The sequence below is a fragment of the Monomorium pharaonis genome, chromosome 3 (genome assembly GCF_013373865.1).
Source record: "Monomorium pharaonis isolate MP-MQ-018 chromosome 3, ASM1337386v2, whole genome shotgun sequence".
NCBI classification, from domain to species: domain Eukaryota; kingdom Metazoa; phylum Arthropoda; class Insecta; order Hymenoptera; family Formicidae; genus Monomorium; species Monomorium pharaonis.
In genome coordinates this window covers 12,198,864-12,215,323 of record NC_050469.1, presented here as the reverse complement: position 1 = coordinate 12,215,323, position 16,460 = coordinate 12,198,864, and the positions used below count along the sequence as shown (strand labels likewise).

Below are 16,460 nucleotides of genomic sequence, written 5' to 3'. Positions count from 1 at the left end.
GATTACGGGAAAAAGATATTGCCGGGATAGTAATCATATTTTAGCTTCGCCTTGAAGAGCGTAGTTATCGCGTAATCTCCACGCATTTTCCTTCATTCCTGTATACTAAAATAGGAAAACACATTAGGCACATATACCGCATCCCGCATTACATTATTAATGAGGGCGTACATGCGAATGTGTCATTAGGCCGCGTTAGCAGCCCAGGACGGTAGAACTGTTTGTTGTATTAATGAATACCGAATGCTTCCTGAAAAATTACAATTTCGCGGTAATTCCGTTCCTTCCGAGCGAACTGATTTATCTCGATTTCGTGGATTAATAAGGTCGAGGTACACGAAGCGGAAAGCGGAGGAAGCGTAAGAATAAACGCAATAAGTTGAAGTCGAACGCGCCGCATTGTCGGTCGCAAGGGCGTCGCATTTCGCGAACAAACGGGCGCGTTTCTTCCTCGTCACCGGGCTCCTTTCTCTACTACGACAACGACCGTGTTCCAGCCTGGCACCCCCGTGCTTTTCCCGGCCGTAGGAAAGGAGCGTAATACCGGTCGAGAAATCGATGGTCGTCCGTGTCTTCCTTTTGCCCTCGGTTCGCCGCCCCCGCGTTCCCTTGCCTTAAGGCGTCCACCTCTCCTCTCGCGCCCACTCCCCCGCGCCCTCGTTCCTCGCCCTTCTCTTTCTCGTCAATTTACGGGCATCTCGAAGTGTGCCCGCCTAGCTGAAAACCGGGTGGCGTCACGGACTCGCCCGGATATTCCGGACGCCGTGCGGGTGACGACGGTGTCGAATCGCGAATAGGTGTCTTTACCCTCCCTCGATATCGCGAAGAAAGTGCCCGCGTATCGGCACTCTTATTTTTGTTACGTGCATTTTAGATTACGATAATTCAAGAAAACTCCGATAATTGAAGCTAGATAACATTAATGAAGTTTAAATTTTGTCTTTATAAATTGAAGATCGACCATTAATAATTAGCTAATGGGAAAGGATTATTTGAAAGAAATTATACGAGTGGGAAATATTGTTCACATTTATATTATAACACTTATAGCAACGCTTAGACTGATTTCACTATGACAATAAATTTTCTTAATTATTACAAATGATATTGAGATACCTTGAAAAAGTTTGATATATACTTGCAGTACCGAAGGGGTACTGTCTAATATCGATATTTGTAGTCATAAATATGCCTGTTTACAAGTTGTGTATGATGTACGCAGGAAACAAAAAGCTTTTGTGAAGAGATTGGTAGACGAGTAGTTGCCGCAGTAATAATTGCGCGCTCGATCATACCGTGTTATTCGGCGCACCCGGGAGACGCGCGTCTAATTATGCGTTCGACGGATGTAGGTGATAATTTCAACCGTGGATTTTAATATCTCAGCATCGCGCGCATACTATAAGAAATCGTGAAAATTGTTCAAGTTGCTAGTAAAACGGAACATTCATAAACACCAACATATATGTTTTAATTGCATATTATCTCTTTTCTCATACCGTTAAAAAGCTTTGATGTCGTTCAGGTATAATGAACTTTAATGATATGCAAGATCTAAATTGCAAATTTTCAATTTTATTTAATTATGTCTATTGTCTATTTAAGAATAATAGAATCACCGTGTGGTTTTATTATTAAAGCCAGAGCAACTTAAATTAGAAATTGGATGGTATAAGAAAATTTTATAATGTCAGAGACTCAATTTTACTTTAAGCATCTGACAGTTCTGTTTTTATCATTTGGAACATTGATCAGTAGGCAAAAACCGTGTCTCTTTGTTCAAGCTTATTTCTAATTTTAAAAGAAAAGATTGCATCAAGTTAGGAACTGCATCTATTTTACTTTTTATGATAAGACATCTTTTCTTTTAAGTTGATAAAGTAAAACAATGTTCATAATGATATGTGCAAATTATTGGAAAATAATTTACGAGTTTTTAATTATTTTAACGAGTTTAATTTGTATTGAGAGTAAGAGTTATATTGAAGTTATCAATTTTATTATTTGAAATAGTTGAAGATACTCTATTAATTACACGAGACTCGACATTTTCGTAAATTAGAATCCGTTACTTCTTGCTTTTAGTTATCAGTTAGAGGAGTAGAAATAGTAGCAATAATAAGAGATATTGAAAGGACGTTTATTTCCTGTCATAGTTATTTGGAGAATAATTTCCGGCGGCGAAGGGCTTCTACGCGGCTTCTTTTGTCAATTACAAACGAGAAGCTTCGCCCGACATTACCATTCACGAATCTGAAAGCATAGTAAAAGCTATTCCAAGAATCCTTTTCTATTAATTGCAATCCCGATGCAAAATAATTACACAAATTCCATGGAAATTCTATCAATAATCGTTTGTAACAACGCGGTGTATAAAATGACTTGTCTATTATTAAACTAAAATTTTCGCAAGTTAACAAATGAATATAACGAGTAGTAATTGTTAATATTTGTAGAAGTAGTGCATTTATGACAATATAAAATTTACTTCGTAATTTAATACAGTAGTAAAAACTCAAAATCCTTATAATGCACTTTTGTATTTTCTTATATATAAGTGGATTAATTTTTTTTTTGTATAAGCAACTCCTCGAATTCCAAGGTGACGACAAATTCTATTATATTGATAACCATGGATTAAAAAGATCGTGCAAATGAAAGGGGGAAAGAACACGGTTTAAGACTGTAGGTATATATATTTAATATAAAATTTTTTACAGACTAATCTCTTTTTTAACTTGTTAAGTATCCGCATACCTTAAATGTACAAGAGGCATTCTACGATGATCCTCTTAGTAGGTGGCTTATAAAAATAAAAAGAAAAGAGAAGCCAATGGAGAAGAAAAAACGCGGAAAACATAGAACGCACGCGTTAGAAATATCACTGAAATATTTAAATCGGATTATCGTACTTTCTTTCTTTCGCCTAAGCAATGTCACTCAATACTAAGTGCTTCCTTTATTCGTCTTCGTCCATTAGATTAACGAGAATAAAGACGCAGAATTATTTATACGTTACTTTCGCCATCATTCAGCGGATCGATCACGCGACCCTAGAAATCCTGGATACTTGGCGAGGCACTTCAACAAGACTGTACGAACCGATAAGAACGAGGGACCAACTTTAATCAATACGTCGCCGATAACGATCGCGTGACGACTTGTGGCACACCGAGCGAAGGCTATTGTGTGTACCAGACCACGGTGGATTTTCTCTCTTCGGATTTATTCCGGCTGTGACATGATAATATGGACGGAATGGAAAGTGGGCCTGCGTTAGGACTTCTTTTTTCTATTTTATCGTTGTAGCGAATGATACGGATGGTTAATCGATTACGCGTCGCATAAATTTTAACGGAGACAGGCTGGATTCGTCCACGAATTTCGGCGCACTACGGAGACTGGAAACACGCCATCTTCTTCACATCAGCGATACGTTCGTACAATTTTTCCAGTATAAAAATTCTACATTTTCAACAGAATCAGGATTCATCCGCGTTTGAAAATGCATTCCGCTCGCGTGAATAGTGACGCTCGCGGCGTGCACGGCTATATTTAAGAACTAACGAGTTAATAACGGTAGTAAACGTCGTTTCAGCATTCCATTCGAACTGAGAATCCGCGCTTTATATCGCTGAACGACGCACTCGCGCTTTCTGAAACGACGCTCCTCAGTGGCGGAAAAAGAGAAACAAAGAGAGAGAGAGAGAGAAAGAGAGAAATAATTCCACACACACATTGGCGTACGCCTGACGCGAGCATTCGCGATATTAGTGCGGATATCAGCGCCACTGAAGCTTGGGTTTTCTAGAGAGAAGGGCACCAAAAGGGGTACGAAAATATGAAAAATTACCTCGCTCGCGTGGCAATTAATTAACGTAATCGCGACGGCGTTAATCGTTGTCTGCCGTCTCGTACGCGGACTCGTACGTATGATAATTATGTTGGCCGTATGATAATAGCAGCGGCGCCGCCGCCGCCGCCGCCGCCGGTGCGCATCGTCTAGCCTAGCATCAGCCTAACCTAACTCAACGTTGTAACGATGTATATTTATACAACAGCTGGGCGGCGGAGGGAGGGGAGTGCGCCAGTCAGCTGATTGAAGCGCTGGAGGGGAAGAGATGGAGGGGAGAACGACCTTTATTTAAAGCGCCGCCGGAGGAAGCCTTTCTTCGACTGGTAAACAGTCGTCGAATGCAAATGTATGCGAGTCGTTGCGTGTACGTGTGCGTGTGTACGTGCACGTACGGCACGCCTGGGACGTATAAAAGCGACGTTATTTTGTTTTTGTCGCCGTGAAAATATATTTCGCGACGAAACGCGAACGTTTTCCACGCTGATCCGCTTAATTGCCGCAATTAGATGGGAAGAGCCTGAAATATCTGCGTTCCTCCGAGGCGACGACGATGCCATGCGCCTTCGCATCGCGGGCTGTCGTGTTACGTATAGGAAAATTATGTGTAAATCATTCGAGAAACGTCGTGTTCCTTAAATGTGTTAATTACAGATCACGATCTCTCACTGATGTGGAAATTAAGATTTAATGGGAAAGTAATTAAGAGTTTAACTGGAGTTTTTCTATTTTATTGAATTCGCGCAATTAATCCTCAACATGCAATTTATATTTAATTAAATTAGCTCAGTAGTGGTTTTTTTTTTTTTTAATAGAGAATTAACGATATTACAAACTTGTTGAGTATTACATTTTATAAATGCGTTAATGAAAAAGTGAAAAATGTGTGTCTCCGTCAAAGTTTTATTACACGGCACGGAAGCTATGTATTTATTAAGTAAACAGGTATTTTTAATTCTTTCCGCCGTAGAGACCGCCGATAAAGCGCGCCCACTCTCGTCGTTTTTCTTCTCGAGTAATAATCTCCCGCGTCGCCGGGGCTGCACGCCTCGCTCGAAAATTTCGTGCGTCCGAAATCTCCGAGATGCACCGACCGCGACGCACCAACTCCACCGTAAATATCGTGCAAAACCTGTTCCGTCCGTTCCTCCTCCCTCTCGTCAGGTTATTCGAGATAAAGAACGGCGAGGTGCGGAGTCCTTGACGCGTTGCGCGTGAGAGAGAAAGAGAGAAAGTATGTGTGTGTGTGCAAAGTTCTCTGTAACGAAACCATGGATTGTGCGATGTTTCAGGGGACTGGCATGGAGAAGGAGAACTCCGCATCAGGCGGAGGCGGTGGAGGCGGCGGAGGTGGCGGAGCTGAAGCGGCGTCGGCGACTTCGGGCGCCACCTCCACCTCCGAGAAACTCCAGGCGGACCAGGCCAATCCGTTGCTCGATCCTACTGCACTCTTCGGCGGTAAGTCATTTTCGCTCGTTTCCCCCTCGCCTTCCTTCTTTTTCTTCGTTTTTTTTTTTTTCCATTATTTTTCTCGCGTTTCTCTCCCTTCCGTCCCACCGTCCACACCGTAAAACTACGCGCGGACGCGCCGCGTTGCGATAAGCGGCATCATTATGCGAAGCGACGAAGGTAGGTCGGGGAAAGAGAAGGAGCCCGATAATGGGGAGAGCGCTCTCCGCGCTCTCTAATGGTCGGGGATTTCTTCCAGTGCCAGGCTAGTTCCGTCTGTACGGTACACCCCCAGCGTCTCTATCATTGTATAATCGGTTATCTTAGGAAATAACTACGTCTCAATTATAGTAATTTTTACGGAGAGATCGGGGAAGATAATGCATATAGGGTTTCAGAGATAACAGAAGGAGAAGCACTCGCGTGTCCACGTGGGCGGACGGACAAGTGCGGAATAATTTTTGTTGCCCGTGACGCAATAATGTCGTTTGTTCATTAACGAATTATCTCGTTTGCATCTCGTAACAAGTCCTTCCGCTTTGTTCTCTTTTCCCTTCCCCTCCCGCTTTGTTTTTCTAATTTTACCGGTCGGGAGCGCTTGATTTTATTTGATTCTCGCGATCGTACGCGATATTGTTTAGACAAAACGGGCAAATATTTTCCGTGTAACGTGGACGGTTTGTGGATGCGCGTGTTCCGACGGCATATTTGTCGGCGTGAGTTATGGTGCTTGTTCAAGAGGAAGTTTACTCCTGGCGATTCCAATTTCGGTCGCTGAGGCACGTTTCCGCGAGTTTCGATTTCGCATGATCGGACATAATGAGCACATGAGCTGACAAATTGGAAGGTGCAACAAGGAATTCGAGAAGAACGTCAGGCTTGTTTTCTTCCTATAAATACATGCGCTCTTTTTCGACTTACATTCACAACTTATCGCGAGTTAGTCTATGCACTCAACTTCTTTGAAGGCTTACGCTTCCCGCGATATTGACATTTCTTCTTGCTTCCTTTTATATACAGATTATTGATCAAACAACTGAATTTTTCATGTCCTCTGTCTATTTAATATACATTTTATTTTTTCAATCATTAACGTAACTACAAGGATGGTGAGAAGCCTTGTCCGCGTGAACGAGCTCTCTAATGAAATCGGGGGATCAAGAGAGATACATTTTGCGCGCGCGCATGGTTTAAGGTTATTCTCCCTATGTACCGCACCGTTATGACGCCGTTGCACTTGCTGTGGAGATTTACAGGGTCGTTCGAAAGCTGGACGCGTGATGCAAAGCGAGCCCCAATACACTCTTGCGCGTCAACGCGATATATATCAGTGCCGCCTTAACGAGCGAAAGGCCTCCCTCCCTTTCTTCTGCCCCTCTATCTCTCTCTCTCTCTCCTCCACTTCGTCCCGAAATCAATTAGTCCCGCGCGCCCACATTCTACCTAACCTTTCTCTCCTTCCAAGGTTATCGAGGCTCCTTTCGTCGATTCTCGTCTGCCGCTTCCTCGCGACAAAGGAAAGAACTCCTCGTCTAGACTCGTTCCGAGCATTGCTTCCAGATACATGGCCCTAAACTTTTTCACACTCGCCCAAGCGAAAGCCATACTCAAGTATGAGAATGGGAATCGATTGGCAAATTGAGATCTTAAGGGTTCTTCAGGAAAGTTATTCTCTTTCGACGTCATAGTTCTGGAGCTTGTATCCCTCTTGACAATTTTATATTATTGAAGTTCCATTATTTCTTTATTTATTTCATCTTAAGGCATTTAATCTTAGGATGGCTGTCATTGGTACTTAGCGAATCACTCACTTATGAAAAAAATATAAGTCAACGAAAGGTGACAATGTATCACGAGTTAAGAGTTACAAAACCAATTTTTCCACGATATGAATAATAATATGTAATAATGATACTTTAACTGTAGATCTAATTGTAAGTAAGTAATCTACATTATGGATAAAAGAACATGTTTTTGTTTGTCTGATAAGCCACGTGCGTTTCTTACGCGAGAGAGTAGAACAAACTGCCGTTAATGCAGCCGAGGGTGCATTCAGCGCTCCTCCTCATTTCTTAGCTCGTCTCGATTTCACTCTGAAAGCCTCTCTCGCTGAGCGGCAGGATCTCCGTCGCTCTCGACGAAGACGGGACCACGTCGTTTATTTCGTCCCTTCACCTTCGACCCCGCCGTCCCTCTTCGTATTTCCTGGACCGCCATCGAGCCGCGCTCTCTCTCCCCTCGGCCTTCTCTCTCGAGCGGAATCTCTCTCTCTCTTCCCCAAGTTGCCCTTCGCTGCGTTTTCTGTCTTCCTCATCTCTCTCCTTCCTCCGTGCCACCCGGGTTTTCTGTCCATCGCTGTCATCCGTCTCCGTCTTCGCCGGTGACTTTTTTCGCCCGCGCCGTCTCGCTCGATCCTTCACTGCGCCGCTTTTTCTCCTTTCTCACTCCGGGTTTAGGTCCGTAGGGCTTTGGGGACGCAAGAACGAACGAGCGAACGGAACGGTCGGTCGGACGGATGGACGGACGCAACTGGCGAGGTGCTCCTCTCTCTCTCTTTCCCATCGTTCTCTCGCACTCGGTCCGTCGCAGCTCGTTCGTTCGCCCGTTTGCTCGCTCGGCCACCCTCCGTCTCTCTCGCTCTTCGCTGGTTCTGTATATTTATTGATTGCCACCTCACCTCGCCTACCACGGGCAGACCGAGGTCTGCGGCAGTTTCCCCACCCCTCTCGCGTTCCTCGTTTCCCTCGTCCCTGCCTCATTCTGCAGCAGCAGCACCACCAGCAGCAACAGCAGCATCGCGCGCTACGAGGAGCCTCTCTGTTCCTCTTTCTTGCTCTCTTTTCGCGCTATCACGCTCTCTTCGCTTCCTCTCCTCCCCTTTCTTTCTCGCTCTTTCTTTTGGCCGTCTCTCGTTCGCGCCCGTCGACTCACACTACGTCCCGTTTCATTCGCGAAGCTTCATTCGCCTTCTCTTTCACGTCCCACCTTTATCCGCGTCTCTCTCTCTCTCTCTCTCTCTCTCTCTCTCTTTCTATCTATCTATCTCTCTCTCCGCAACCCCGTAGTGCTTTTACTTCCTACGCTCGATACAAACTCGTTGGACGCGGCAGAGTTTTCGTTTGAAGCTACCATCCGGGGCTTGCGATATATACTCCACATCCACACCGCCGTCGCCACCGCCGCCAACCAACCGCTTCCTCCCGTCTTGACGTCGACGTCGACCTCTCGGCATCGTTAATATCTCGAGGGTGGAAAACTCGCGGCGGTATCAGCGCCACGGCGAGAACGCGCTGTGAGATGAGAAGACGCCGTCATTTAGGCAAAGTAGGGAAACGGAAAGGTCTATGCGGGTAAACGATACTCTTCCGCTATATCGCAGTTCCTCTCCTCTGTTTCCCTTATCTTTTTCTCCTTCTTCTTCTTCTTCTTCTCTCTCTCGCTCTTTCTCTCGGTTTCCTCTCTACGATAATAACAAGATCCACCCGTACCCTTCCTCTTCTTATGCGCCAAATTAGTCGCGATAACGTGAAATCTATGCATGTGGAGAACCTCGCGTACGACTGATGGTGCTGGAAAAGTTCAACGATCGAAAACCTCCCCCGTCAAGTCTTTGAGGGTGTCAAATTTTACCATTCGTTACATTATGCAACGTTAATGGCACATTATGGCCATTCGGATGTTATTTTGTTTCACTTCTTCATTTCAGCAACGCACTTTGACGTTTCGCTTATCGAGGTCTTTATCGCGCTCGTTTGTCTCTCGTGCATGCATCATCGTTAGCTTGTGTCGTACGTCGGAAATAAAACGCTGTCATTCGTGGGAAATAAAAGACGAAGAATCGAGCGCAGGAAAAAATTACTGTCTCCCTTCCTCTTTTCTCTCCGTCCCACCGCCTCGCTCGTTCTTTGTGTTCCTGTTGCGCTCTCTGTCTCCATCCCTCCCCCCTGCCTCTCTCTCTCCTTCTCTCCGCTCGTTTGCGATTCCATTGCTCTGTGACCCTTCGCGACCTGACGGTTTTACCACCCACACCCGACACGAACACGGCCGGGCGAGCCATGGTCTCCTCTTAAAGCTCGTTTGTTGTCGAGCTCATCGTGCCGCCATGCGCGCCGGCGAGCTCGATCGAAGACGCGAATGGAGACGCGATTAAAACGTGAGCGACGCAATAAATCCTGCTGGTGGAACATTTCTAGGATTTCCCATGCGCGTTTAACACGCAAAAATATTCCCGCCCTGCCCCGCCTTGTTTCCTTTCCGAATTTTGATTACCGCGCAACGAAAACGGAATCAATTAATCTCGAACTCGCTCGGAGAATCTCTGACGATGATATCGTGCGCTTAATGCGAGGTAATATGAATTTATTTCGCGAAAAGTACAATCGAATTGATACAAATGCGAAATGAAAATTTTTAATTTAGCATGAAATGCGTCGTAAAAATACGGATATTTTTGTGTCGTGCGCTCGGTGATAATAATCCATTCAGCGCATTAAGCATTGTAATAATTCACGCCATTGATATAATGATACAATAAAAGTGGGAAACGTATAAATGTTCAGACGAATTGTTTCTAATTTTAGTTCCCGAGAGAAAGAGCGAAAAAAATTCGCTTTTATCTCCAGTTTAATAACAGCTTTATTTCATTCGGGACAATTGTTTTACATGCGTTAAAAAAAAAAACGAGAGACACGAGTAGTTACAGCTATTACAGCGGTGTCTACATAGATTGCGCGTTATCTGCATAGATTACATCTAGAGAGATCATTTGCATAGTTTATGTGCATGCGTAAACTATTGTCGTTTGCGCGTGCACGTGGCCGGTGCGAGAGAATGCGTAAATGCGAGTACATACTTTAACTCGGCGCAAACGACCCCCCCCTCTCTCTCTCTCTCTCTCTCTCTCTCTCGTTTGTACGCGCGCGAGAACGATAATATGTCGGACCCACACGTGGCCGCCGGCTACACACGAATACGCAGGTATGTAGCTATCACATAGCGTAAATAAACAAAACCCATAGAAAACCCATGAACGCAGGTGTCACACGTCTCATTTCTTTAACGCGCTGAATATGTACAGAAAATTTACGAAGGAACGATATTTTTCCCTGCGATCTCGTAATTAAATATTAAAAATTATTATAAATCTTCGATTACTGAATTATCAGGTGGAAATCGGTACTTTATGCTTATTTATGATCGATATTAATGTGTTTATTTTGAGTTTGATTTATTTGATATGACTTAATGATGATGATAATTAATTCAATATTAGAATACAAAATTGGCATTTAACGTCAATCTGGACTTATCCATAATTCATAATTTATTACCTTTTTACTGAAAGCAGATATTGTACGGGGTAGTTCGGTGTTGTCTATCACACGTTCTTTTGATTGATTACATATTTAGGAGTTATTTTAATCAAACAATATTAAAGTGAAAATTAATCGATAAAAATATCGAACATAAGAAAAGAGAGAGAACTCATGCATTTTCAGTCAAGGCTTTGGTGTCTAATACGTAAAATCATTATTAGGCGTCAAAATCTACTTTGATCGAAGCTCGCTCTCTCTTCTATTTTAATTAAATAACATTAAGTACTTCTCATATAAATTATAAGTAATTTCACACGTGATTTTTCTTATTAATTTTGGTTCCATGCATTCGATTTTTATATATTTAATATTTTTTTTACAGTTCACTAATCCGCATATGAATTAATAAAAATGAGGGAAACGTGTGTAATAACGCAAGAAGTATAGCTACGCTGATACGAACGCAACGCGCGGCGTCCATTGCTCTCTCGTTTCCACTCGCGTAACGTTCCCGCTCGCGCGTGGCTTGATAAATGCGTTTACCGTGCCTCGAATTCGGTACATACACGCGGCTCTCGAGGCGATGAAAAAAAAATCCCCGACCGCGAGAGAGCAAGGGGAAAGAAAAAACTACGGAGGGGAGACACACACGAGCTCTTGAGGGGCGCGCGCGCGCGATGTGTGCACGGTTACTCTCCGTGCCCTGTGAGACGCATCCAGCCGAGAAATACAAAAATATCAATCGACTTTCAGGAATATATATACGCGCAATCCTCCCCCGTTCCACCTTCTCTCGAAAACATTAGGCCACTGAATTATGTAACCGAGGGAAATTTCTTTCGCGCGGAATCACCTCGGCGGGAATCTTCCGCGTGCCACGATCGTTTCGCAGTGCACTGCATAATGCACGTGGCTTCACCTGGACTTTGAACCGCCGATATCTTTCGATGTATACGCTTGTAATACTTTCTTTGTCGAATGATCTTTCGGGAGAACGAGGGAGGACGGGAAGGACGTATCACGTGTGAGAACCGTGCATTCTGCCTGGAGACAAGCGATAATATTCATAGCGTAGACGTTAACCGTAGAGTGCTACTGTGGATGAATTTTCACTCGGTTGATTCAAGTTTGAAATATTTTTGTTATTAGAGTTTTGATAGTTAACATAATATTAAATTTTTTCGCATAAAATTAATTCAGTTTTTCTGACCGTTATAAAGAACTTATAAAATAGAAAAGTGTAATAAAGGTCTTAATTACGTGGGCAAATTTTCACCTGCAGTAGCATTAACGTTAGAAAAATATGAGTAGCACTCTAGGGTTAAAAAAAAACTGCAAGATAATATCAGATGTAGTCGCCACTTCTTTTAACTTGCAAAAGTCGAAGAGATAAGCAATTGTCCATCGATCTCGAATATTTTGCTTTTCATTTTCGAAATTGCGAATATAATGCGGCATTAACAGATTTGATAGATAGCATTTATTCTTACTTATCTATTATTAGTTCATGTTCAAGTTGGACAAATTAAATTAAATTGGGAAGATAGTTCGTCTGTTTTTGCACACAATTGATTCGCGACGTCGTTGAGAGAAACGATGTTGGGTAAGGAGATTTCGAAATGTATTTCACTGTCGAAGCTAACAAAGTTTGTCGAAATGAAATGTTATACATAGAATAATTTACATTTCGAGCTCTACCACGTATATATAAAAGTATATGTATACAGTGATAGTAAACTTACATATAAACCTATGCTTCTTTTAGCTTTTCAAACGCGGATATCTCTGGAAAGGAAGCAAAAAAAGAGGGAAGAGAGGAAATGCATTTATTTATTACCCACTTTGACCGCGCACGTAAATGACCCTTAACCTATTATTAATCTATTTATGTAACATATAATATCGTTTACGTATCGTAGTTAACCGGTTATATTATACTTACGCACGTGGCTGACTCTACCGGGTGTCGAGAAACTTCTTCGTAACAACTTAAATAAGATTTCCATAAGTAAGAACATACCGAGTCGCGGCAGAAAAAGTAAATACTTCAAAGTTTGCACAATTCACATGTACGTATACGGAATAGCGTCTCGTGTGTCACGCTGCACGTCTTTTCCGTTTTCACTTCCGTTCACTGCGAGCTGCACGACGAGCGCACGAATATCGCCGAGTAATCTATTTTCTTCTCCAATTTCGTCCGATCTGTCCACCTGCCGTTTCCCTCGACCGTACTTTTTCCCGACCTAACGACCCGTCGATGAATCGATAACCCGCGCGGACCTCCTAACTGCAATTTCGTCAAGTTTACGTCACGGCTAATAAACTTACGCGTTCGGCTCACCCGGTTATATCCGAAGAAGGAAATACGCGAGCTACGAGAGAGTAACGCGATTAGGTGGTACAGAAACGAGTTAAGCCTGGGGCCACCTTAACACCGACCTCTCCACCCACAGTGATCCGAGTGTAAATTCCACAAGAGATATTCTCTACATCGGAGAGAGCACATTTAACGGATGCGACATTGCATTTTGTATTTTAAGTATTCACTATTAAGTACTTAGTGATTAAATTTAAATTACGAAGTTCAGAAAGTTATACGTACACGTTTCGTGGAACGCAGAAGATTCACTTTTGTTCCGGGACATAAAAAATGAGGTAATAATATAAAAATTTCAGTGCCGCGGATATTAAGAAAATACTTGTACAAATAATTCTTTCGTAACTGAAATTTCTTAACTCCATTATCGTTTGATAATTAAAGGTGAGGAGGGATGTATATTATAATTTCCAAATAAATTTAAATACAAAGTTTTCCCTTACGAAACCTCCTCTTCTTCAGTTTGGCGTTTAAACGCGGTCATTCCGATTGGACGTGAGCACGGTGGTGAAAATCTCAGCGATCCTGTCGCGATGCACCCACGCGATTCTAGCAAATCGGGCAGCGAGCAACCGGCAAGATTGCCGTCGCCGTTCCTCTCGCGTCCCGTAAACGAAATTAAACGGATTTGGAGGCGAGCCAGCCATCGTGTCGTCGTCGCTCGTCGTTATCTACTCCCGCCCCGACATTCCGATCTCTCGATCGATCACCCGCCGGCCTCTCTTCGACACAAAGAGCCTGGTGAAGGGTGATGGTGGTGGTGGTGGTGGTGGTGGTGGTGGTGGCGGCGGGTTTGTCGCCCCCTTCCTCCCCCCTCGATCGGGATTGGACAGTTATGACCCGAAATAATGACGAGGTCGCGTCGCGAAGCGCCGGTGGAAAGAGAACGCGGACGCGACCCCGGGATTTCGTCGAGTATCGACTTTGTATTAGGTCGAACGCCAGTAATTGCGGTTTTTTTTCCGACCAACGTCAAAGCGCTCGCTCGAATTCCCGAGGCGGACGGGAGAGTCTCTCTCGGACCCCCCCCCCTCGCGGATTTCAGTATGTTTGATATCGCCCGACTCTGTTCGTCGCAATTCGTTACCTCGGCGTCGGCCGATGGACGGAAAATGCGTTCCGCTTCGTTGTAAATTACATTATACGAGTTACAGTTACGTGCTAGTTATAAACATCGACACGGCAAGTATATACGTAACGCGATAAACTTGCATGCGCGCGGCAACGGTGACGGACGCAGGAGAAATTTTGACAGAGAGAGAGAGAGAGAGAGAAAGAGAGAAATCCCGGATGCCTTCGAAAATAATAACCCGACGCCGAGGCGAAGTTGTAAAATCGCAATTTTCACATCCGGCACAAACGCGATTATCGTAACGCACGGCGGCGACGACGGCAGGAGTTGGCCGTCGCGCAAGGTCTCGTTAAATATTTTTTTATTAATTTTTGAGCGCCGCGTGTCCGAGCGGCTGTTTCAAAGCTGTAATTGGGGACGAGGGGGACCGGTTTATTAAGACCTCGGCGAAGCGGATTTTGCTCGTGACGCGCGAAATAATGCACTAGAGGCGCGATATTTTGTGCCACGCGCATTTGCGGATGAAAACTCATTATGCGCTCGCAAATTATACTACATCTTGCTTAATGAATGAGCTAGCCAATCTATTGAACTCAATAGTGTCTTCATAATTCGCTCAAAAACATTTGGTACCAATTCTGTGCATTATTTTAATTTCAATTTATTTGATATAACGTACATGAATTTAAGTGCATTAACGTTTCGACAATTACGCTTTATTTTTTTACGGTCCATTTTGCATACTAAAAAACTCACTATCCGCAATGAAATCTAGAGTCACGTGTCAAATCGTTTTACACCGATACAGAATTTTGTAAAACTTTTTTTTCTCATATTAATTATTATGCAAATTAATTTTGTTTCTTCTCGTATTATGTATTTCACTTTTCGCAGACAAGGAAGTACGTTAAAGAACAATTTATTTGCGTTATAAGTACATTGAACGTTGTATGTTTGTATGCATGTGTATGTATATATCGAGGAAGAAGGAATACGAGACAACCGTCGAGATTCCGAGTGAATTTATTCCACTCGCGCACAGATGCCGGTCATAGTTTATTTTATAAGAACAGAGTACTTTCGCGCGAGTTTGCGACTTATAACCCTTTTGCTCCCCCGGCCGTGAATTACACACGTGGAACACGGTTCCAACATCTGCTCGCGGAGAAAGATTTATGATCTATAAATCGCCTGATTTTTTTTTTTTTTTTCACCGCGTTCGACTTTTAGCGCAGCGCGGATAATAGCGAATTTAATCGCAGAAAAAAATGCGGCATTTGGCAAATCCGAATTCAATATCGACCCGTGACGCGTTAGGAAGAATTTAATATTAATCTTCCATATATCAAAATAAATATTTCCGTATAATTTAATATTAAATTAAAAGTTTTAAAACTTTTGTAGTCTGGACTACATTAAATGTAGTCTGCATTATAATTTTGTTTTTGTTTCTTTAGTATATAGACTCGGCCATCTATTTTTTTCTCACTTATTAGTAGCAAAATTAATTAGTCTCTACGATAGTAATAAGCAGATCATTTAAATGACCGGCACACGTTTCTCTTGTTGGACAGGCTCCGAGGCGAACATCTCGCCTCGTCCGTACGTAGCATACTTAATTGTTGCCCCTAGCGTGTGCATGTGTTCGCGCGACGCGGTGGCGCGGCGACACGGTTGATTTTCGTGGAAGTTGCTCGCCGCCGTGTCGTCTTTCCAGGCCGCAAGATCCGCGTCGTTACGCGACGCGCCGTTGGTCCGGGCTATTTTCTTCCTGGCACGTTCCTGTCGTCGGGGCCTGGTGCACCGAAAAAATTCCAGCCGTATATTCTGCGCCCCGAAAATAGCGACGACGAGAACGTTACGTTACCGCGACGGTCTCGGGGAAGCACAGAGAAGCTCTTGGCCATTTTCAGTACCGACGCGACGCCGCGTCGCGGTGAAAATTACGGCCGAGTAAATGCGCGTGTTTCCTACGGTCGCGCGCTCTTACCGCGGAAAATCGCGGGGGCCGTTAACGTCTATCAAAAGGAAATTAGCGTCGTAAAACGATCGCGAGGAAGTCGATAGCGCGTCCCAGCTGTGATTTCTGTTCGCGTACGCGCCATACTCGCACGGGGAAATTGTCAATTAAATCTATTTGACTGTTAAAGTAATGTCTACTCCGGTATAATGTTTAAGATCTTGAGAGACAATTAAACTGCGTGCGGGCCGCTGGAATTTCTATATACACGGGGAAAAAAAAGTTTTTTCTGTGACAGCAAAACCATCGTTGCTACGGCATGTTGTCGTGACAGCAAAAGAAATTTGTTATTATAACTAATTTTTCACGATGTTGATCCTTATAGCAAAATATGTATGTTTTTTCAGTTACAACTAAACGAATTTAAAATTAGC

General features: G+C 43.5%; 1 protein-coding gene across 11 annotated transcripts in view; it reads left to right on the top strand.

Annotated features, from left to right (window-relative positions):
• The window catches only part of LOC105835952 (bromodomain adjacent to zinc finger domain protein 2B), a 156,579-nt gene that overhangs the window by 105,305 nt on the left and 34,814 nt on the right, over positions 1–16,460 (top strand). For all 11 annotated transcript variants that reach the window (XM_036284648.1, XM_036284652.1, XM_036284657.1 and 8 more), the window contains exon 4: positions 5,146–5,311. In XM_036284648.1, coding sequence (XP_036140541.1) covers positions 5,155–5,311 — 157 coding nt within the window. In that variant the 5' untranslated portion in view covers positions 5,146–5,154. The remainder of the gene's footprint in view (positions 1–5,145; positions 5,312–16,460) is intronic.